The following is a 22,932-nucleotide window of genomic DNA, read 5'->3' on the forward strand; positions in this document are numbered from 1 at the left end:
CATGTATTGTTTTTAACTCAGTTTGCACTCCCCCACCTTTAAGCTAAAATCTACATTTACATTCAACAAATCTACTGAAATATTGCCAAACTACTTGTGAAATATTCAATACATATACATGTCAAACAAAGTTTACATTTATAAATCACTCATGGACTGGGATTCTCATTGCCTAAACTGGGGAAGAAACAAAATTAAGGATTTGATGTCATTCAGGATTATCAGAGACATCAGTCATCTGTGATTTTGTCCATAAGAGAACAACTGTCTGCTTTTATTGTTTGGAAAAAATGGCTTGCTGATAATGCAAGCTGATAATTGGTCTCTTCTAAGTGAAGTCTGGAACTCTGCTTCCAAACTTGTTCATATTTACATACATATTTACAGTTTTGGCTGACTGGTAAAAAACTATGGGGGTGGGGGGCTCTCACATTTACTCTGCTCAAACCCATGGATGTTGTCTAGTCCAGCTACAAAGTATATAGGTATCTGAATTGATGAGATATTACATTTATTTATACATGCACATACATACTGAGATAATCAAAATGCTAATTCAAAATATTTTAGATCTGTTGTCACAAAGCAGTTTTACGGATATCTGAGTCCAAGCCCTAGACGATGATGGGGGCAAGGAAAAACTACCTATGGGCATGAGGAAGAAACCTTGAGAAGAACCAAGACTCAAAAAGGGGACCATCCTCTGGTCAGCACTGGACACCATGACAGGAACAATATAAACAAAGCACCAAATTAGTAAGAAGTGTAAGAGGTTCATTTTTGGTTCCTAGAAGTCAATTAGTAGTTCAATACATGTGTCAGAAACCCATCTAGCACAAACAACTGTACAGTCAGCATAGAGCCTCCTTATTCAGAGATGGGGAGGGAACCAGGTTGGTGGAGAGAGGGTGTCTGAGGTGGAAGTGGGAGGAACCACAGCAGAGATGGGACAAGGCACAGCAGCAACATGACACCTGGAGTAGATTTACTCTGGCAGAAAGAGGATATTAGGCATGGCCAAATACTAAAGTTTATAAAATAGGGTTTTTAATGAGCAAGAGTGGACTCCAACAACTTTAATTTTAGCTATAGCAGCACAGCTAAAAGGATATAGCCAGATACAATACAGACATGAGAGCTCCCTGGAACATCAGCACTGCCAATTTCTGCCAACAAACGGACAAAAAAATAGGTGGATTGACAGCATCACAGCAAACCATAACTCTTACTGTCCATGAACCCCTAGATCTACACCTTTACCTAAAATGAAAGGTATTTAATATAATGCCTGAATAACCAAATAGGCTTTCATCCTAGCCTTAAATATCTGTATCTGAGTCTCAAACATTTACAGAAAGGTTATTCCATAGCATAGGAGCTTTATAGGAAAACACTGCCCCTGCAGATCATAAGGTGGGGCAGTGCTTTGTATTATTATTATTTACAAAGCACCTTTCTCAGAATCAAGGACACTTTACAGACAGATATCAGCTTTTACAATCAATCACACACCGATGAGAGCAGAAGCCACAGGCCCATGGGGGACTGTACCATGTGCAGGGGAAGGAGAAGAGGTTAAGACCAGGACAGTGCACCAACCATTACAGCACACATTCACACACAGATATCTATATATACTTACACACAGGTCACATTCACACAACCGACATAACCTCCATGTTTTTGGAGTGTGGGAGGAAACTAGAAACTCCAGAGGAAACCCACACAGACACAGGGAGAACATGGAAACTCAATAGAGACACAAACCCAAGACAATAGTGCTGAGAGTCAAACATGCTTACCACCAAGCCATGTTGCTGCCCATTAGTGCTCATTTGTATGTCATTACAGGTATTTTAGAATCAATATGAAATTTGACTGGGAGTCAATGTAGCTAAAATTGAAGTATTGTGATAAAATACTAAAATACTTTTTAGTTCTAGTAAGAACACTGTCTGCTGCATTTTAAACTAACTGTGAACTTAGTGGTACAACCAGATAGCAAGGCATTAGAGAAGTCCAATCTGGAGGTGATAAATGCATGAACTAGCTTGTCTGCATCATGTAGCAATCGTATATTTCTTATTTTCACAATGCTTCTGAAGTGGAAAAAGCCTATCCTAGAATTATTATTTACATGTACTTCAAACTGGACAGACTGGGGTAGATAATTACACCAAGATCTTTAACTGTTAATATGGTGTAATTGGGAAACCATCAAAATGTATTACATAATCAGAGAGTTTACTTCTAGCTGCCCATGGGCCTAATAGGAGCGATTCTAATAGGTTTTGTTTCTCCACATCCAGTTATTAATGTTCTTTACAAATTTCTCAATAATATTTAGCTGATGTTGCCCTCTGGTTTGCTGAAACATATAACTGTCATCAGTATAACAGTGGAAACTAGCACAGTTTATATATAATTTTATCCAGATGTAGTATATATAAAGAAATGGAATGGACCCTAGACCAGACCCTCAAAGCTAACCTTGGTGTATGCTGAAATGTCACCATTTATGTTCAAAAAATGGTAACAATCAGTTAAGTAAGACCTAAGTCAGGAAAGGACTATTCCCTTAATCCTAACAAGTCTATATAGTAAAATGTGATCTATAGCATCAAATGCTGCACTGAGGTCAAGCAATATGAGCAAAGAGACACAACCTAGTTTAAAGGTCAACAACAGGACAATAACTACTTTAATTAGCACCGTTTTGATACTATGCACTGACTGAAAGTCTTCATGTATTTGGTTCTGATGCAGGTATGAGCTTAGCTGCTGAGCTACAACTTTCTAAATGAAAAAAGGAAGGTTTGAAATTGGCCTATAGTTTGACAACTAACATGGGTCAAGGTTAGCTTTCTTGATCAGTGGTTTGATAACTGCTAGTTTGAATGATTTAGGTACATAGTCTTACTTCATGTAGGAATTCATGCAGACATGTACTAAACTTCTTAAACATGACCTTTTAGCCTTGGAATAGTACACAACAAATGTTTTCCAAATATGTCAAAATACCTGAAAACAGTATAATTTCTGTCTAATAATTGCTAACTAGTACATTAAAAATAATAATTTCACATTTGATTCCTGTCTGCACATTACACAGAACAATAGTGAAACCACTATAGTGAAAATAGTGAAAATATTTTTGATTTATTCCAAATCTGATTATGTACGGTACCACCTGACAAATATCAAATGCCTCATTAGAATATTACAATAATGCATATATGTATGTACATATCTTGTGATGATTGGAAAGAGTGCAGTACGGTTTGGTGATTTCTCAAATCAAACACAGCAGCTAAAGGAGGAAGCTAATTGAAGAGTTGAATCAGGTGTATTTGGTGCAGTGAACTGCACCTTCAGGGCCAGAGCTGGGCATCGCTGGTCTACCACATCTAGTTGCATACTGTGAGGTTCTTTTCTCACCTCCCCTAACTGGGTTTCCCAGAAAATGTTAACAGCTATTCTATGTCACATGGACCTAATAACCAGGGTGCACACTGGGATGTGTAGTCTTTAAATGTCAGGATAAGAATTGGTTTTGGATTTGAATTCCACAAGGAGAAAATACACACTAGCTCAGGTTACGGTGTGTGAGTGAGTGTGTACGGCAGCTGCAGCTGCTGTCTTCAGTTGGCTTGGCTAAATTTTCCTAGGGGTCTGCTAGTGACAAAGCCTTCTGAAGCCAAAGTAACTGCCCTAACACTTACCCATACATACACAGCCCACACCAAACACTATACCACTCCATTTGTAAATATTTCATAAAGGTTAATATAATATTTCACCAATTTAATATAATCCACATGTACATACACACACTCTGAGTGGGGCTTTCCATTTCCCTGTACTGCTGCCTCCAAAAATGCTCCAGTGTCCTCTTACAGTTGTATTTATATCTCTGCGATGAGTATGTGTGTATGTGTGTGTGGGTTGTGTGAGTCAGTAAGGGTTGTCTGGGAGGGCGGGTCTTTGCGTTTGATTAGTCTTCAGCTCCAGGTCTCACAGCCTGGCTGTTCTACTGCCTCCCAAAATCTCTGTGTGTGTGAGGACCTACCTTTTCCAAGCCACAATCTGAGTGTGTGAGAGTGTTGGAGATGGACAAGAGAGGAGACGTTATCTTGGGTATTGAAGATGAGTCTGGTCAGCCGGTGTCAGCATTGTCTATCCTGTCGCTGCTAGAACGCGTCTCCACCATCATCGATGGTGTTCAGGCCAGCCAGCAGCGCATGGAGGAACGCCAACAGCAGCTTGAGACATCCGTTGCTGCCATCCAATCAGAGGTCCTCAAACTGGCTCAGGATCATGGTGCCACAGCAACCACAGTGGACAAGCTGTTGCAGAAGGCCCGGCGGGTGAGCACTCATGTAAAGGAGGTGCGTTCACGTGTGGAGAAACAGAACATTCGGGTGAAGAAAGTAGAGACAACGCAAGATGAACTTCTCACAAGGAACAAGTTCAGAGTGGTCATCTATCAGGTACTCATGCACACATACTGAGAGTAATGGTAATGCATTTGCATAGTCTTGATGGTCAAGGTATGTTTTTTTAGGCAATATGTTGAATTTAACCTAAATATAAAATCTTATATTTCCTTAAGTAATGGAAAATAGATATGCAAGGAAGTAACTTGGAAATTAAGCAATTAGAACAAGGTCTTCAGCTCACCACCTTGAATCCAATTGATTTAGTAATCAGTGATAGTTAATTGGAACAGAATTTAACTGACCAGCTACTTTGTTGTTGTTGTTGTTGTTGTTGTTGTTTTATATCTGACTCCTAGTGAAAGAGAGGGTGGAGAAATCTGTAGTACCTCTGGATTAATTTATCCACCTTTTTCCCCACAATCTTTATCTCTCTCTGTCTGCTTTCTCTGTCTTCTATCTTTGTCTGTCTTTTTTTTTTCTTCAGGGTGAGACTCAAATTCCCTCTGTTGCTGTAACAAAAACCCCCAAAGGGGAGGGGCTTGCAAATGTGGAGGTGGAGCCTGACGAATACGAGATCCCTGCAGATCTTTCATCTGACGAGGAATACATGGTGGTCGAGGAAGCAGAGTCATCACGGGCAGCACGGCTGAAGCAAACTGGCTTGAAGAGGATTGAGAACATCAAAGCAGCATTTTCTAAGGAAAACATGAGCAAGACCCGCGAGAAAACCCGTGAGAATCTCAGCAAAACCAAGGAAAGTCTGAGCAAGACAGGCCAAACTCTGGGTACCAAGATCAACACCCTGGGAGAGAAGATCATTCCCCCTGAGCAGAGGGAGAAGATGCGCCAGAGTGGTGAGAGGTTGAAGGAGAACATCACGAAGAAAGCGCCCACTATCAAACTCAAGAAGGAACGTGCCGTCGCCGAAGGTCAGGAGGGTGCTGCGGCCGAGACTGCAGTGACACCACCCAAAGGCAGAAAGTCCAGCCCAGAGGTCACCTACACAGAGGTTGTTACAGAAAGTAAGCGGGAAGGGCCTATATCCGAGGAGGGAGCCACTCGTATTCTAGAAGAAGGGCAAAGCAGATTCACCATGGAAATGGCAGAGAAGTGAAGTAGATATGTAGAAAGAGAGAAAAAGAGAGAAAACAAGAAGCATGAAAAAGATTTTCACATTTTAGAGATGAATGATGTACTTTAAAAGAGGGTGAGAAAGAGTAATAGAAATTATAAGTGAACGAGACAGTTAGAATGTGTATGTGTGTGAGTGTAGATGTAATAGCCTATTTCATAGCAAATTTGACTTGTTAAAAACCTCTCAGTCTCAAAAAATTGTGGCAAAGATAAAAGAATCCAAGATGTAGCCAACTATTGAGACTGCAACAGTTGTCTGTACATCATAATTCCCAAATCACTAATAATTATAGCTCCCAGTCATGGGGATCATGTCACTGCAAAGACCAGTGTTTGTCACTCCTAGCCCTGAAGCATCACTTGCATATGCACACCTGCTCCACTCCATAAAGGGCATGATAATTAGTCTGTGAGCTGATAAAAAAAGTACTGGAAAAGTGAAGACACTAAACTGAGCAGGACAAAGGCCTCACAGATCTGCAAGCAGCCCTTTATAAGACATGAGAGCATTTCTACTTGGAAGTGTTTTAGATATTTCAATTGCAACAATGATATGTTTTTGTGTGTGTGCGTGTGTGTGTGTGTGTGTGTGTGTGTGTGTGTGTGTGTGTGTGTGTGTGTGTGTGTGTGAGAAAGAGAGAGAGAGAGAGAGAGAGAGAGAGAGAGAGAGAGAGGGGGGAAATGTCTGCTTGTTTTTATGGTAAGGTGGTCATATGGTAAGGTGGTCATAATTATAACATAGGGTGGTAATTATAAGGTTTTAAGTTGGCCAGTATGAGTGTGTGTGTGTATGTGTGTGCGTAAAGTATTTCAGAAGTCTTCAGTCTCTACTTGTTACATATGGTATGTACAAGATAAAGTAACTAAAAAAAATCTAAAGGGGGAGAATAAAATTATTTCTGTTTCACCTTTCTTTCACAGCTTTGGTCTTTCTATATTAAGTTTTTTTTTATATGATTAACTCACATTGTTCGTGTACAAAAAACAATTAAAAGAGTTGAATTAAAAGGTACTGAAGTAACAAAAATGTATTTTCTGAGTATTTTGTGTGGTATAAGAATGGTGTCTCAATTCTGTACAGAACAATCATGTGTTTGCTTGAATGTGAAATACCAACTCTAAAATAATGAGTAATAAGGTTTTCTCACACACAACAGTCAATGAAGTGGATGTATTTAAACAATTAAAATATTTTATGGTATTTACAACTAAATGAGCATCAGAAATTAGATAAATTAAATTCATTGGTCAATATGACATCACAGACTGTTATGAAAGAGGCCCAGGTCTTTATCAATTTAGTGAGCTATTTAATTAACACTAACTCAATGACCTACAAAGACAACAGCAGCTGAAATATTCACCCATAAAATGTTCAGTTTCAGTTATCAGCAATAATGTTTACTACAGAACTCAAAGATCAATTACTGATTTACTCTGCCTATTCCATGAACCTTTATAATCTATAGGGTGTGTAGTAGAGAAAGTGTGTATATTTTTAGGAGTGTGTGTATCTGACAAGTTGCCTATAAAAAGATGACTTGAAATAAATATGAACAGCTGAGCAGCTCTGCTGGCATTCTCTCTCTCACACACACATAGACATGAAGATACACTTTATCAAATGTTGGTTTAGTGGCTCATATCATATATTTAGAAACAAAAATCATGCACCTGTGCTGCTACAGGAACCATAAAACAACACTAACATACTACCATGTACAGCTAAATACAGGGATGCAAACACTTATCAAAGAAACTTATACACTAAAAGACAATCTTTTTGTTTCCATAATTATTTTCCAAAGGTTTTGTAATTATGTATAATATCAGATTTTCATAATACTTAATTAAAGGTTGTCATTTAGCATTCAATCTAAAATATTCAGTACCTCAGCAAAGCAACTTCATGAAACGCTTAGTCACGTGTTAATCTGACTGGACCCTCATTTCCTGACAACAGTTACTAAAACAAACCACTCGTATCCTACATCGGCTAGTCAATTAGCCAGCCAAATAATTAACGTTGAAATATCAATCACTGCTTTCAGTGCAACGAAATCACAAAACCTGTTCATCAGCACATAGTTAATGAAATCTGTACAACCGAGTAGATACTAGTTGGACAAAAAAAACATGGCAGACGATAGTAAGCGAGTAGAAGATGATGAAAGGGGTCCAGGAGCACAGCATCAGATGTTCGTGATTATGGAAGACTTGCTGGATAAATTAAAACTGCTGGATTACGAAGAACAAGTTCTTGTAAAGCACAACATGAAACCTTTGTCCAGGTAAATGCTTTTAAACGTTAAAACTGAATCATGTAGTTCGCTACATTAACTAGCTATTTTATAGCTAGCCAAGATAGCTAGGTTAATTTATAAAACACGAATAGATTTGTTTGCCTTAGAAAAGTTAGCTAGCTATCTTGCGAGGTTTGTTTGAGAGTATTTGCTAGCTAGCTAGCTAATTTCCCGGCTAATGACGCAAAATTCATAGCTAACGTTTCAGAATTGTATAGCTGGTTGTCATTTATTGCCTGCCATCTTGTAACAGCACGAATTACTTTAGGCTGTAAAATGTAATGCTACTTGTTACGTTATTAGATTTTTCCCATGTCAGGATTTACCGCACATTGTCGCGCTTCGTGACTCTCGCTTGCATGCAGTCAGGGATAGGCCCGTTTAAGGCTTAAGGCCATAGCAAATTAGGTTGACATTAAATTAAAGTACACGTGAAGGTTCAATGTGAAGGCTCTAACATCCTGCCATTACCCAGGAATGTCGTCGCAATGCTGGATCATGCTATAACAGTAATAACAGATGCATCTAGCACATCAACAAAAATCTACCCTGTTAAAAAGGCTAACCGAATGCGTGAATGCCCATGATTCAAAGGTTGCCCTTATCGGATGCAAAGAGAATAGTAGCGGCTCAGACCAGATCCCCTCCATATGGAAACCCACCACCCAGTGTAACAGTTTCTTTTATAACATTTAATAGGTCTGTCTGCTTTAGCACTCCTGATTCATAAAGTGTAATGGAATGAAATTTACCGTTTCAGATAAAGCAGAAACAATTCACAGTAATTGTGGAAAGAAGCACTTTATTATTCTGACAGCACTGCAATATAATTGTTTAATTCCCATCATTTGCTTATCTTTGAGGAGCTGTCAATCTGTTTGTTTATTTCACTAGCCTCTTACAATAATAGAATGGTTATCCAAAGACAGTCACTCTAACTTCTGAACCTACCTGATAAAAGGCTTCAGTTACTTTTACTTCATGTCTGTCCACACAGTGTTCTTCAGTCTATACTGGAGACCTTTTGGAAGGTTCTGGAGGATCCTGAGGTTGTGACACATAATTTTAGTGAAATTGAACTTGTCACCACATAGAATATACCTGTCCACCTAGAATTGATGTTCTGTGTTTGTAATTCATCATTTTAAATAAATTGCAAAAATGAACTACAGAATATATATTACCTGTTATGTGATTATTGGACTTACATAGCTAAATAAGATTTACATGCCAAAGTTGGGAAAATCATTAAATAAAATAAGATAATAAAAAATAATAAAAATAAGAACATAAGGACTTGCAGACATGCTGCCTTCTTGGAAACTCTGCTGTTCAAATTACCTGCTCAGCACACACTCATTTCCTCTTTCATCTATTTAAAAAAAAACCAAAAAAAAACCCACACACACCACACACACACACACACACACACATATATATATATATATATATATATATATATATATATATATATATATATATATATATATATATATATATATATAAATTTTTTTTTTTTTTTTTTTTTTTTTTTTTTTTTTTTACTGCAGAGTACTTTTTGTCAACCAGGCAAATAATGTTTTTAAAAATAATACAGCTAGATAGACTTTTCAAATATAGTTTGGCAGTTTTGCTTGACATTATTTAATATACTAATTAAAGATCCAAAGAACCTAATCTGTGAGTGCTTGACATTAATAACTTAGTTTACACAGTATACATATGCCAATTTTGAATAATTGACAACTTTTAATTTCTACAGAATTTCTCACTTTGGTGTAAATTGGATAAAGCTTTGCGCTTTACCATGTGAAGTCACTGCTAGAGGACCAACACATTTTGAAACCAGTGCAACCTGACATTACTGTTTGAGGGTTATATGTATGTTGACACCACTCACCAAAATGATTAAAAGCATAGAAAATGCCAAAATGTTATTGTTTTGTCAAGCATGAAAAGAAACCCGCATTTAGAAGTTGCACTATTGCCTGTGACTGACTAGTAATTAGTATTATGGTGATTGAGACCAGGATGGTAACTGTGAGGTGTGCTGTGATGGAGGGATGTGATTGGCTTGTGCGTAGGTCCTATCTTGGCTGAGTGCTGACAGGGGTGTGACACAGCCTTATTAAAAAGGAGCTAAAAGAACTGTAGCTAGCTATTAATTGTAATGTTGATTCCTCTGCTGGTGAACCTTGTCAACATCAATATTTCTGTTTCCATTGAAGTTAATATCAATGGAATGGCCTACGTAGCTGGCTAAAACATATATAATAATTTAAAGACCTAGGAATCATTTTGTAAAATACAAAAAAAAAAATTGTAGTATAATAAGTATTATAGCAGTACAACCTGCTATGCTACTCAAGCAGAGCTGAATATAATGGTACAAGTGGGGGGAAAAAACCCACCAGTGAAGATTTTGCAAATAATTCTGAATGTGCAGAATCAGATAAGTCTTATTTATGGGTGCTGATGAAATAAATGTTTTCCTATCAGGATGAAAAAACTGGCCTTTTACATAAATGTCTAGGGCTGTGGCACTCCTGTAGTTAATGTCAGTGTAGTTTACCTTGGGTAAAGTGTATATAAGCATTTACTTTAAGAAATAATTTTTTAGTTTTTTCTTTCTTCACTTTTTCGACTGAATGGCCATGTTCCCCTTTGTGTCCCTCAAAAAAGCGTAATTAATTCAACATAAAATTCACCCTCACACAGGTCTGATTAGCAGATTCAGCTGTTTTTTGAACAATTTAACTTATCTGCATCTCATTTCTTCTTCATTCAAGCTTTGGTAGATATTTAATATAACACTCAAGTTTATGCTGTGTTCCCTGTGACTTTAAATAAATACAAAGTCTAAGCTATACTAGACTGCAATTATATTTTACCACAAAATTGGAAACACCAACTGAGCATGTAAGCATTATATTTTGACATGAGGGTAATGATTCTGGAGTGCTATAATCAAATATATTAGTATTAAATTAAGTTTGTCCTCATTTATGATCAAAATAAAATCTTGACTTTTTTTCAAACAAACAGAAAACTCTCTCCTGATCTGTAATCTGCTTCTATTGCTTCTCCTCATTGATGCAGTGATTGCTAGAGGGGAGCAGGCACACATTAGCCTATAAACAGCTAATTCATTGTGGGGCTAGATATACACATTTGTGACCTTGGCTAGGAAGCCACAATTGTAAAAATGGCATTCAGAAATGTTAAATACTTTGGAATGGGTAGGTGACCTGCTTGCTACCATACATTCAAAACCAATTTTGTTGTTTTAAGATGTTGACAAGAACCAGTGCATAGGTCAGAATTAGACCTATAACTTTTGTTGTATGGAAAACAAGGTCTAAAGAGGGCAAAAGCCATTGCATTTACCCCTCTGCACATCTCTGTATCCTTGTGTATATTGCCTACATCGCCAGCACCACAGTGAAGCAATGAAAGCAATGAAGCCCTATCATTTGAGAGATGCATGTCCAATACTTTTATTGAGATTAATTTCTCTAAGACTCTCTCTCCTAGGCATTATTTTGTGGCAAGTCCATACACAGTGAGCAACCCCGGTGAGCAGTTCTACATGTTCAGTGTGGTTGCAGCGTGGCTCATCACTCTGTGCGGCCGGTCATTTGAGACGCCACAGGAACATGAAGACCCTAATGCAACTGTCTCTAATATCCTCTCCCAACTGCGGGCACTGGTCAGTTATAGCCACACAGGAACACTGAGCTCTGTCCATGCATGTGTTTGTGTGAAAGTGAGAGAGACAAAGAAACAGATAGGCCTAGACAGTATGAAAGTACGGTATACCCATACTACATTGCCCCAAGTACTGTTGTCTTTATGACGTGTGTGTGTGTGTGTGTGCGTGTGTGTGCGCATACACGCGTGCGCGTATAGGGTGGAGTAGTTGATTTCCCTCCCTCTAAGCTGAAATCTGGTTCTGGGGAGCATGTGTGTTATGTCCTGGACCGCCTGGCAGAAGAAGCACTGAAGAGTAGAGCCTTTATCTGGAGGAGGTAGCTTGTGTGCATGCACACACACACACACACACACACATACATACATACATACACATATATATATATATATATATATATATATAAGAGACTCACTAATAAGAGCTTAGAACATGAAGTCTTGCTCTCTCGTTTTCTTTCTCTCTCAGGCCTGTCTACCCCTCTGAGGAGCTAGAGGAGGAGTCTGTGCTGGAGGATGATGCTGAGCTCACACTTAACAAAGTGGAGGAGATGATTGTGAGGTTCACACACTGGTGCACACCTTTATACATGCACACACATCACTTCTGTGGTCCAACATGAAACATGTATTTGTCTGTATAGGAAGAGGCCGATGAGGAAGAGGATATTATTGATCTGGAGGAGCTCAAGTCCAGAACCAATCAACGTGTGAGTTTTAGATCCAGCCACACTCTTTGGCATGAATTTTATTTGAAACTGAAAAGTCAACTGGCTCATCATTTATCAAACATTAATGCAATACATTACTTAGTTGATGCTTATTAAATTCAGGAATGTTATTTAGTTATTTAAAACTGGAACAAATGTTTTTAGCTATTTGAGAAATCCTTGTTCAATGATAATATATATATATAAACTTATTCCAGTTATAAATAAAACTCCAGTGTGCTTGTGCCATGTCCTGAGAAATCACCCCCACACTACATTCTTCAGTTGTTGGTAGTGGACCCTCTTTTAAGAGTGAGGATATTTTTACATGTCTTTGTGTCTGTGTGTGTGTGTAGGAGGTGGATGGGGCAAGGCCAGAGATGATTCTAGAGTCAGTTACAGATTATGCTGTGTGGAATCTGGAGGTGGAGAGAGTTCTGCCCCAGCTCAAAGTCACCATCCGCTCAGACATCAAGGTTGGAGCCTAAACAACCACAGACCAAATATTATTAGAGTTATAAAGTGGTGAAGGATCCTAAACATTTGGATCTTTATATTTACATTTGAAACATATATTTTTTTATATTTTCATTTTATACCACATTGATTATGTAATGCTGATACTGGGCTGGCTAAAATACTGCATATACAGTGCTTTTTAAAATTAATGGCCCTCACAGTTATCCAAGGGCTAATCTTTTAAATGAAAAGGGCTGTGAAAGGCTGTGTTCTTGTTTTTTTTAACAGTTTGATCTTATGTATACAATATGAGAGAAAATTTCCTTTTTTTGCTTCCCATTACCAACAGTACCATTAACTGTGTAGGGCACTTAAATGTAAATAATTTAACTTATTCTTGAATGAGGCATAATGAGTTTAAAACCAGTTACTTAAAGCTGTAAATGAAACAATTATGACCTTTCTTCTGATTTTGAGTAGTTACTGTGTTAACTTTAAGGATTGGCGGATCCATGTGAGCCAAATGCATCAGCACCAGGATGGCATCAAAACATCTCTAAAGGAGGCCAAGGTGTGTTACAGTCACAAACGACAAGTGTGTTTTTATTTTTTTACTAAAAAAACTGACATCTAGCGTTATAAATCTTTGGTATTATGTCCTGCTGAAAAAAGAGAGATGAAAGTAAAATATGTGCCAGTGTCCTAACTCTTTAATATATATTATGTTTTTGTGTAACTTTGTTTATATGCTTGTCTGTTGTAGGGGTGTCTGGATAAACTGGTGGAGGAGATCAGCAAAACTCAGGAGAAAGTGAGCAGTCGAGAGAAGTACATCAACACACAGCTGGAGCACCTCATTACAGATTACCGAAATGCCCAGTCAAAACTCAGCGAGGTAAACTTCACAGCCAATTAAAACTCAGCACTGAAATGTGAAATGTCACTATTTGATATCTCTATATTTATCCCATCTGTCAGGCTGTGTGCAAGAGTGTAGTTAATAGTGTGTATGTTTGTGCATCAGGCTAAGGAGTTGTATCAGCACGGCAGTGGAGGAGTGACTGACAGAACCAGAACTCTGGCAGAAGTGATACCACCATACATTTTACAGTAACTGTAATAACCCTATAATGCTTTCACAGAGTGTTTCTAACACTCCTGTAACATTGTGTGTAGATCAGTGAGGAGCTAGAAAAAGTCAAACAGGAAATGGAGGAGAAAGGAAGCAGCATGTCAGATGGAGGTAAAACCACACACAAACACTCTCACGCACTGATTGCTGGCTTTTATACTAAGAATTTTGTGACCCTGATGATTGGTTTGGGTGTATGTTTATTTGTTATGTAGCTCCAGTTGTAAAGATCCGTCAGAGTCTGACTAAGCTGAAGCAGGAGATTCAGGAGATGGATGTGCGAATGGGGGTGGTGGAACACACACTGCTGCAGGCTAAACTGAAAGAGAAGAACAACATGACCAGAGATATGCATGCCATACACATCACAGAAACCAGCACACAAAGCTATTCATAACCACACACTTACTATTTTGAATAAATGTTTAATAAATGTTTATTACTCAAAATATTATGCTTGTTTAACTTTATAAATATTTTTCTTGCATTTAAAATGTATGATGCTTTTAAATGTTAAAATATATTACTTCGCATAAGCCAGACTCTTATGTGAAGGCAGTGGTAGCTCAGTGGTTATGGTACAGTTCAAGCCCCACCACATGTCAAATTTCCACTCTTGGTCCCCTGAGCAAGGCCCGTAACCCTCAATTGCTCAAGTTGTATTCAGTCATAATTGTAAGGTGCTTTAAAAAAAAAAAAGCATCAGGTGAATGCTGTAAATGGACTGTACCGCGACGGCATTTTTGTGCTGTCATAAAATTGTTTCAATGTAACTAGTCCTTAAAAGGTACACTAATGTTTACCACCACTTGTATCATTGACAGTGTATCATGTAGGACACTACTTACAAAATGTATTTCCACTTAATAACTGACTCCCTCAGGAAACCTAAATCTTTGTTTTATTTCTAATTCAGATAATCTTGTTCTTTAGGGCAACTAAGATTGTGTAGATACACCAGTTGTGTTCTATAAATACTTGTACAAAGTCCACTAAATTACTAATTTATTTTTACATTTTACCCTAATCTGATGTAAAATGGGTGGCCCTAATGTGGGGTACAGTTTACAAAAGCTTTACCCTCACTAAAGAGTCATTTTCTAAAGGGACATTAAAAGAGTCATTAGCTACAGGAACACCTGAAGGTAGTCAGTTGTAGGCTAAGTTATTTTACAGTAAAGTTCAGTCCATGATGCAAGCGCTTTGTCTTTAAGCCTATAGTTTAATTTTACCCTGACAAAATATATAAAAATGAACCATTCCATCAAACATCATCAAGTGTGAACTTATTAGTGCTAGAACTTTAAAATTAAATGCAAAATTGGTAGGTTTGTGTATGTATGGTTGTCTGGTGTGGGTGGGGCCCAGGGCAAGTTGACCCATGAGGGAACCATCTGACATGTTGCCAATCTAGGTATAATAGTGTACTAATGCACTGCAGGCTACATCTCACAAACCATCCATAAAGGACCAACCAGTGGAACCGTCAGTGACATTACTCTTTGCCTTCAATGTACTGTATAATAATAAAAACTTCTCAATCACTGTTTAAAAAAGAAAAAGTGGCAGAGCTGGGTGAAATTGAATTTTACTCATGGTCTGGTTTTGGATTGAGATCTGTGCTAGGGTGATCATAAACTCTCTCATTAGCACCACCTACCACTAAACCAGTTTCACAATGCCACTAACAAACACAACCCAAAAAATCTATGATGGCCATCCCTGTGACTATGCCTGTACCCAGCCCCACAGCACCATTAATGCTTGCTCAGTACTGCCAGTTCCACATGGATTTTACCTACTACCTAAAGGTCACTTCTTTGAGCATTATGCCACTAGAAACATAGCCCACAAAATTCATGAAGGCCTTCACAGCAACTAAGGCAGTTCTACATGGATTTTACTTATTATATCAGCAAGTGTTCTCCAGCACAACAGAACCATCCTGGACTCCCCAGTGACTAAAGCCGGCACTGTTAATGCCTGCTCCATGCCACTGATTCCATTTGGATCTACATCTACATCTTTGCCCAATGACACAACAACCAGCCCTTTCAGCTACTTCTGATAACTCCTTCACAGGACTCATGGCCTCTGATGCCGAACTCTAACAGCAAACTGCACAAGCAATGATATGGCAGAATTTGCTAGAAATCCCATAATGTTTATCTCCTGGTTTTTTATGTGCCTACCACCCAAATTCTCTCAACTCACATTCTCCACAAAGTCAGCTTTTTCCATTTAAAAGCTTCATCCACTGCATCCGCAAATGGAATTGTTAGCTCTATAGAGGAAACTGTCTGTTCATTTTTAGAGTACAACACCATGTCTGGCCTCAGCATAGTTAATGCAATATACTGTGGGACCTGTAGTTTTTTTATCTGTATTCCAGCTTTACACGCTGATAAGATATGTTTGAGTGTGCCAACCCCTGCACATTATTTACACTTGGGTCTTCACCTACCCACCATCCAAGTTTTTGTGGAGTTGGAAGGACGTTGTAAATTGCTCCAAGCAAAACTTGATGCAACTCACTTCCATTCCCCACAGCTCTTGCCAGGTGATTTTTCTTTTCTCCACACTTTCCTATTAAAGCCATCGGCCTTGCTTTCCTTGCGACATTGCTGCTGCACAATGTGCATCTTGTTTCTACTAATGAATAAATCAAGCCATCGTTCACCTTCTTTCTGGTGAGTTGGCCTTATTAAATGCTTTCCAGGAATCACCCGACCTAAGACCTGATTTCCCACATTGTACTTGTCCAATGACATGCTGTTTGTGGTTTTTAGTTCCTTCCTGCTTTCGTTACTGGTGTTCTATCTTTAGCCCCACAACCTGCTCTTTATCATTCAATGGTTTTTCCAGTATAGATGGTATCACTTCTCCTTCCAATATGAAATTTTCCTGCACAAGCTTTTCTTTAACAATTAACAGACTTCTGGACTTCCTAGGTTTAACCTTCATCCTTGCCCACCTAAGAATATCATTCATCTTCCCTAGCAACCACCAGGTACACGGCAAAGTAGTTGTAAGCATTACATCATCTATGTACACCCTAATTGGAGGTAGCCTCTCCCAACCTACAACCCACTTAGAGGCCCTAATTATTACCTCCATTGCCACTGTAAATGCTAATGGTGAAATGGTCCAACCAGCCATTATGCCAATTTCTAATCTCTGCCAGGATGTAATAAATTCTCCTGTACTAAAACAGAACTGAATAACCTCAAAATATGCTTCAGACAGCCTAGTACCCTTATCTGGTACCTGGAAGAATCCAAATCCTTTCTATGAGAGGTTATGTAGCACTAAACCAAATGCATTAAATAAATTAAAGAAAATCACATGTAGATCCCTACCCTCTTTCTTTGCTACCTGAATCTGATGCTGTAATACTATGCTCCAAGTCCAGAAAGGCCTGCATTTTATACTGATGTATCAACTACTTTATTCACCTTCAAGTATGCTGCCAGTCTCTGCGCTCACACTGCAAAAAATCTGTTCTATATGCACAGATTCCCATGCTCTTCTCCACTCTTAATCCCTTAATCCCTTTCTTCCAGATTCCGATCATCATCTTCCACAAAAACCTCAAGAGCTCAGGTTCATTTTTATTCACTCGAAATGGCACCCCATCAGGCCCTTGTGCAAAAGCTGTCTTTGCATTATGCACCACATCTTGAACTTCACTTCATTTTGGTGGGCTAATATCCATTTGCCACTTTATTTACTGAACCTTTACTAAATGTAATAATCTCCTCCATGAACAGTGGCTACATACCTAATTCATTCAAATTAGAAGTCATGTCAAAAAATCTAACCTCAACCCATGTCAGCTGTCAAATTACAGGCTGTTCTCAAACCTTCCATTTATTTCCAAGTTCCTAGAAATAGCTGTATCTTAGCAGCTAAAATCATACCTGAATCACAACCAGATACAATAAATCTTTCAGTCAGGGTTTAGGCCTCATCACAGTACAGAGACAGCATTGATTAAAATGTTAATGACCTGTTGTTGGTATCTGATCAGGCTTATGTTTCTTTGCTTATATTGCTTGATCTGAGTGCATTTAACACTATAGATCACAACATTTTAGTAGATAGGCTCAAAAAGTTGATAGATTGTTGGGATTAGAGGAATAACCCTTTTCTGGTTTAAATCTTGTCTAGCCAGTTGCTACCAGTTAGTTAACATAAATGGAGACTTTTCATCATACAACAAGGTTAGCTATGGTGTCCCAGAAGAATCTGTTCCAGGGCCTCTGCTTTTTCTTTATATATGCTACCTGTAGATGACATTATACATAAACACTGTGCTAGTTTCAACTGCTGTGCTGATGATACTCAGCTATATGTCTCAGCCAAACCAGATGACATATATCATCTTATTATTATTGGGGAATGTATAAAGGATATCAGACACTGGATGTTGAGAAACTTTCTCTCACTTAATCCTCACAAAACAGAAGGGCAGTGCTAGCTCAGTGGTTACAGTGCTTGACTTCGAAGTTGCTACTGTTGGGCCCCTGAGCAAGGCCCTTAACCTTCAATTGCTCAAGTTGTATTCAGTCATAATTGTAAGTTGCTTTGGATAAAAGCATTAGGTAAATGCTTCTATTAGGCCCACAGACAGCTAGGTTCTTTCTCTCTAATTACTTAAAGAAACTCAATGGTCTACCAATCACATCTTCTTTAACAGTTACAGATGTTGGAGTGATTATGGATCCCTGTCTCTCGTTTGTAACTCATATAAATAATATTTCTAGGCCAACCTTTCTCCACCTCAGGAACATATCAAAGATTAGGAACATACCCTCCTCACATGATGCAGAAAAGCTAGTCCATCAATTCAAGATTGTACTACTGTAATTCCTTACTATCGGGCTGTACCACCAAGTACCTAAACATGCTCCAGCTAGTTCAAAATGCAGCAGCCAGAGTTCTTACTAGAACTAGAACATTTGCTTACATTACTTCTATCTTAGCTTTGTTACATTGGCTCCCACTAAAATTTGGTATTGATTATAAAATACTTCTAATGACTTACAAAACACTGAATGGTCTTGCCCCACAGTATCTTAGAGGACTCGTAGTGGATCATGACTTGCTATATCTACCTTAGACCAAAATGTGCAGGGTCCTTACTAGTACCAAGAATAAGAAAATCTACCACACGGGGTAAGGCCTTTTCCTAGGTCCCACAATATGGAAAAACCTTCCTGTAAATGTTTGAGACTCAATATTTAAGGCTAGGCTGAAAACCTATCTGTACAGTCAGGCATTTTATTAACTACTTTCCATCTTAGGTAAAGTGGTAGATGGACATTGAGACTTATGGTCAACTGGGATTTTATGATGCTGTCACGTTTTGTCACTCATGTTTGTTGACTGAAAACAGTGGAGTGATGATGTTCCAGGGTGCCCTCATGCCTGTGGTTCCTTCTGGCCCCATCCTTTTAGCTATGCTGCCATAGCTAGAGTCAATCATTGAACATAGTTCCCCAATTTACACACCCTTGTACCTGGACAGGCCTAATAATATATTCTCTCTTTCTGCCAAGGTACACCTACCAATGATGCCATGATGCTACTGAGCCTCAACCCATCTCATTTGCCATGGCTTCTCCCATTTACATTACATTTACGGAATTTAGCAGACACTCTTATCCAGAGCGACTTACAAAAGTGCTTTGTCATTAACTCATAGAATATCCTAGTACAGTAGGTTAGAAACAAACAATGAACTACTGTAGAATACAGGGATGAATGCTGATACCTAGAAGTACAAAATACATAAGGTATTATGTACAATGTACAATGATAAAGTGCTATAAACAATAAGTGCTAGAGTTTGTTAAACAACATAAACAATAGCCTACAATAAATATTAATTTAGTCAGTTAATATGGGAGCAGTGTCAGTTGTCCTTTAAATATTCTGCAAATAGATGGGTCTTCAGTGTACATTTGAAGACTGCAAGGGACTCTGCTGTCCAAACAGTTCATTCCACCATCTTGGAGCCAGGACAGAAAATAGTCTCGATGTTTGTCGTCCATGAGACCTGAAGCAAGGTATTTTAAGCCGAGCCATACTTGAGGTTCGAAGTACTTGAGGTACGGATCGGGCTTTGACCATTGACCTCATATATGAAGGGGCTGGTCAATTTTTGGTTTTGTAGGCAAGCATCAAGGTTTTAAATCTGATGCGTGCAACTGCAGGGAGCCAATGAAGGGAGTGCAGCAGTGGAGTAATGTGTGAATTTCAGAAGATTGAAGACCAGTCGTGCTGCTGCATTCTGGACAAGTTGTAAAGGTTTGATGGCTATTAGAGGAAGACCAGCAAGTAGCGAGTTGCAGTAGTCTATCTCTCCTGGCCATCTGACCTTTATAACCTTTTTCTTTTCCCACTTGTTTCCTTTTCTGCTTTCCATCATTCCTTTTGCTGACAGAGGATGACCAAGGCAATAAATATCAACACATTAAGAGAGATGCTGTATGGCAGTGGAAGGAAAAAATAGTCTTTAGTCTTGTAAGCAAAGTTGTATTATTTTATTTATATTTATCTGTCCTTGCATGATAGCCTATATGTAAAAATATAGTATAATACTCTCACACATACAAGCACACACAAAAAATTCCCTAACAATCTAAATTTCACAGCTGAACCACAGGTCCACAGTGGTTTTTAATGAAAAAAAAAAAAGTGATCTGTAACAATATTGGGTGATATTCAAATGCAAGATTTTGACACTAAAATTACTAGATACATTTTTTTAAACACTCCAAAATCAAAGCAAACACTATTGAATTCTCATGCCCACACTGTCAAACTCTCACATACTCTGTCAAACAACCCATGCATGCATCATCATACACTTGTACATACTTGTACATCAAACTCAAGTGCATACATCAGCATTCATTCTCTCCCCATTTCTCACACATTTTTTTTAAGTTTATAAAAGGGAATAAAATTTCATATATGTGGCAATGACAGAGGCAACGGCGCACTGACCAATCTCTTGCAAGACAGAGTGCGAGAATCTAGATGGTGGAGAATCGAGATGACCACAAAAATCTTGTAAAACAAATCTTCTTTTTTTTTTCTCTGGAATTGCACATTGGACATCCTGGAATCCTAAGAGGAATACATTGACTACTACAACAACGTTGTCATTATGAACAAAGATAAAAAGAAGAAAATGCGGTAAGCGACCACGACCACCTAGCTCACCTGAAGTAATGGAAGAACCAGTATCACCACCCTGCGGTGGTGATCGTGTTTTCCATCAATAATAAACTAGCTGCGCTGGACGCCAGATTCTCTTTGGTCGAGATATTACACAAGGAATTCCAAGCACTGCGTGAATGTCTAGAAATCAGTCAAGAACTGATTGTGACATTCACTAAACAAAACAAAAGTTTACAACACTCTGTTAAATCACAACCCAACTTTCACTGGTCAAAAAAGAAAATAAATAAACGAAAGAAACAATACTGGACTTACTGGACATAGCATGAGAGATAACATTGTCTTCTCCGGTGTGTGTGTGTATGTGTATGTGTGTGTATGTATATATATATATATATATATATATATATATATATATATATATATATATATATATATATATATATATATATATATATATATATAAATAAAACTCAAGATGTCCCCAGAATTAGTTTCGAACATTACATTCAATCTCCCAAAACTAAACAGAAGAACAAAAACAAACACTTGAAAACTTAATATCGCAAGAAGAATTTCACAAAGCCTTAAATCATGCCTAAAAACAAAGCTCCAGGACCTGACAGTTTCCCTGTAAAGTTCTATGAATACTTTTGGCCAATTCTAGCTTCACTTTTTCACTTTTTAACAGACTGGTACTAGAATTTAGACAAAATGGAAGCACTGCCAACAAATCTGAATACAGTCATTATCTCTCTCCACCTAAACCAAATAAAGACCCCACACTACCCTCTAGTTACAGGCCACTATCACTTATGAATACTGATACAAAAATCATAAGTAAAGCTCTAGCCAAAAGAATCAAAACAGTAATCCATCAACTAATACATCCAGACCAAACAGATTTTATCAAAGGCAGATATTGCTCCACCAATATGCATAGGATGTTGCATAAAATTGAATATACCTCTCATCAAAAAATACCACCAGCAATAGTCACCTTGGATGCAGAAATAGCTTTCAATAGAGTAAACTGGAAGTTCTTATTCACTATGCTATGTAGATTTGGACTTGTAGAATCATTTATTAAATGGATCCATATTCTTTACACCACATAAGGCTTCCAATTATTAAAACAATAAGTAACAAACTTGATTGATGGACAAATTTGCCCCTTACACTCTTTGGAAGAATAGCTACAATTAAAATGCTAATATTACCTAAAGTAAATTATTTGTTTTCAATTATTCCCATCCAGTCCCTGCCAACCTGCTTTAAACCTTTGGGTACCATCATAAGTGGATTCTAGTGGAAAAATAAATCACCTAGAATCAAACTCACAACATTACAGAACTCTAAATATCTTCAATAAAATGGATAAAACACAATATATTAGATAGAATATGGATAGACATAGAAAAACATTATGGAGAGATATAAAATGTATCAGTCTATCAATCAAAAAACAGTCAAGTTTCAACAATTTGATGGTAGCCATGACATTAATAGCCTGGTGGAAATTCCACAAGATACACTCCAAACTCACACAATCTATTCACTCTCCCATTTGGAACAATCTGGATTTTACCATCCACAAAAAATATTAAACTTTACATCTTGGATAGAAAAAGGCATCACACATCTTAAACACATTTATCATAACACTACTTTCATGTCACTTCCACAACTAGCCCAAAAATATGATATAGAAAGCACAATAATACATAGAATACATTACATTACACATAAGATATTTAAAAGGGGTTTCATAAGTTCAGCAATCTGTACATACTGTACTCAAAATACAATTGACAACTACATTCATGCCATGTGGCAGTTCACACTGGAAAGAAAAT

At 37.9% G+C, this 22,932-nt stretch overlaps 2 protein-coding genes across 2 annotated transcripts; both read left to right on the forward strand.

The window, feature by feature from the left end:
- Nucleotides 1–3,961: 3,961 nt before the first annotated feature.
- On the forward strand, nucleotides 3,962–6,600 carry cavin4a (caveolae associated protein 4a). Its single transcript, XM_027020851.3, has 2 exons — nucleotides 3,962–4,490; nucleotides 4,924–6,600. Exons 1-2 carry the CDS (start codon nucleotides 4,110–4,112, stop codon nucleotides 5,551–5,553), a joined length of 1,011 nt encoding a protein of 336 aa, XP_026876652.2. The 5' UTR covers nucleotides 3,962–4,109; the 3' UTR covers nucleotides 5,554–6,600.
- Nucleotides 6,601–7,523: 923 nt separating this feature from the next.
- ift57 (intraflagellar transport 57 homolog (Chlamydomonas)) lies at nucleotides 7,524–14,334 on the forward strand. The gene is made up of 11 exons (XM_035528747.2): nucleotides 7,524–7,864; nucleotides 11,411–11,585; nucleotides 11,786–11,904; nucleotides 12,054–12,141; nucleotides 12,229–12,294; nucleotides 12,651–12,770; nucleotides 13,253–13,324; nucleotides 13,517–13,648; nucleotides 13,778–13,840; nucleotides 13,930–13,996; nucleotides 14,101–14,334. Exons 1-11 carry the CDS (start codon nucleotides 7,710–7,712, stop codon nucleotides 14,280–14,282), a joined length of 1,239 nt encoding a protein of 412 aa, XP_035384640.1. The 5' UTR covers nucleotides 7,524–7,709; the 3' UTR covers nucleotides 14,283–14,334.
- The last annotated feature ends 8,598 nt before the right edge of the window (nucleotides 14,335–22,932 follow it).

The sequence above is a fragment of the Electrophorus electricus genome, chromosome 11, assembly GCF_041902795.1.
Source record: "Electrophorus electricus isolate QZ-2024a chromosome 11, ASM4190279v1, whole genome shotgun sequence".
In the NCBI taxonomy this organism is placed as follows: domain Eukaryota; kingdom Metazoa; phylum Chordata; class Actinopteri; order Gymnotiformes; family Gymnotidae; genus Electrophorus; species Electrophorus electricus.

Bases quoted from the DNA above. Each gene is read 5' to 3' on its own strand.
- cavin4a (XM_027020851.3), top strand. From the start codon at position 4,110: ATGGACAAGAGAGGAGACGTTATCTTGGGTATTGAAGATGAGTCTGGT. The intron at 4,491-4,923 runs GTACTCATGCAC...TTTTTTCTTCAG, and splicing joins TCAGAGTGGTCATCTATCAG to GGTGAGACTCAAATTCCCTC.
- ift57 (XM_035528747.2), top strand. From the start codon at position 7,710: ATGGCAGACGATAGTAAGCGAGTAGAAGATGATGAAAGGGGTCCAGGA. The intron at 13,325-13,516 runs GTGTGTTACAGT...TGTCTGTTGTAG, and splicing joins CATCTCTAAAGGAGGCCAAG to GGGTGTCTGGATAAACTGGT. The intron at 13,649-13,777 runs GTAAACTTCACA...TTTGTGCATCAG, and splicing joins CCCAGTCAAAACTCAGCGAG to GCTAAGGAGTTGTATCAGCA.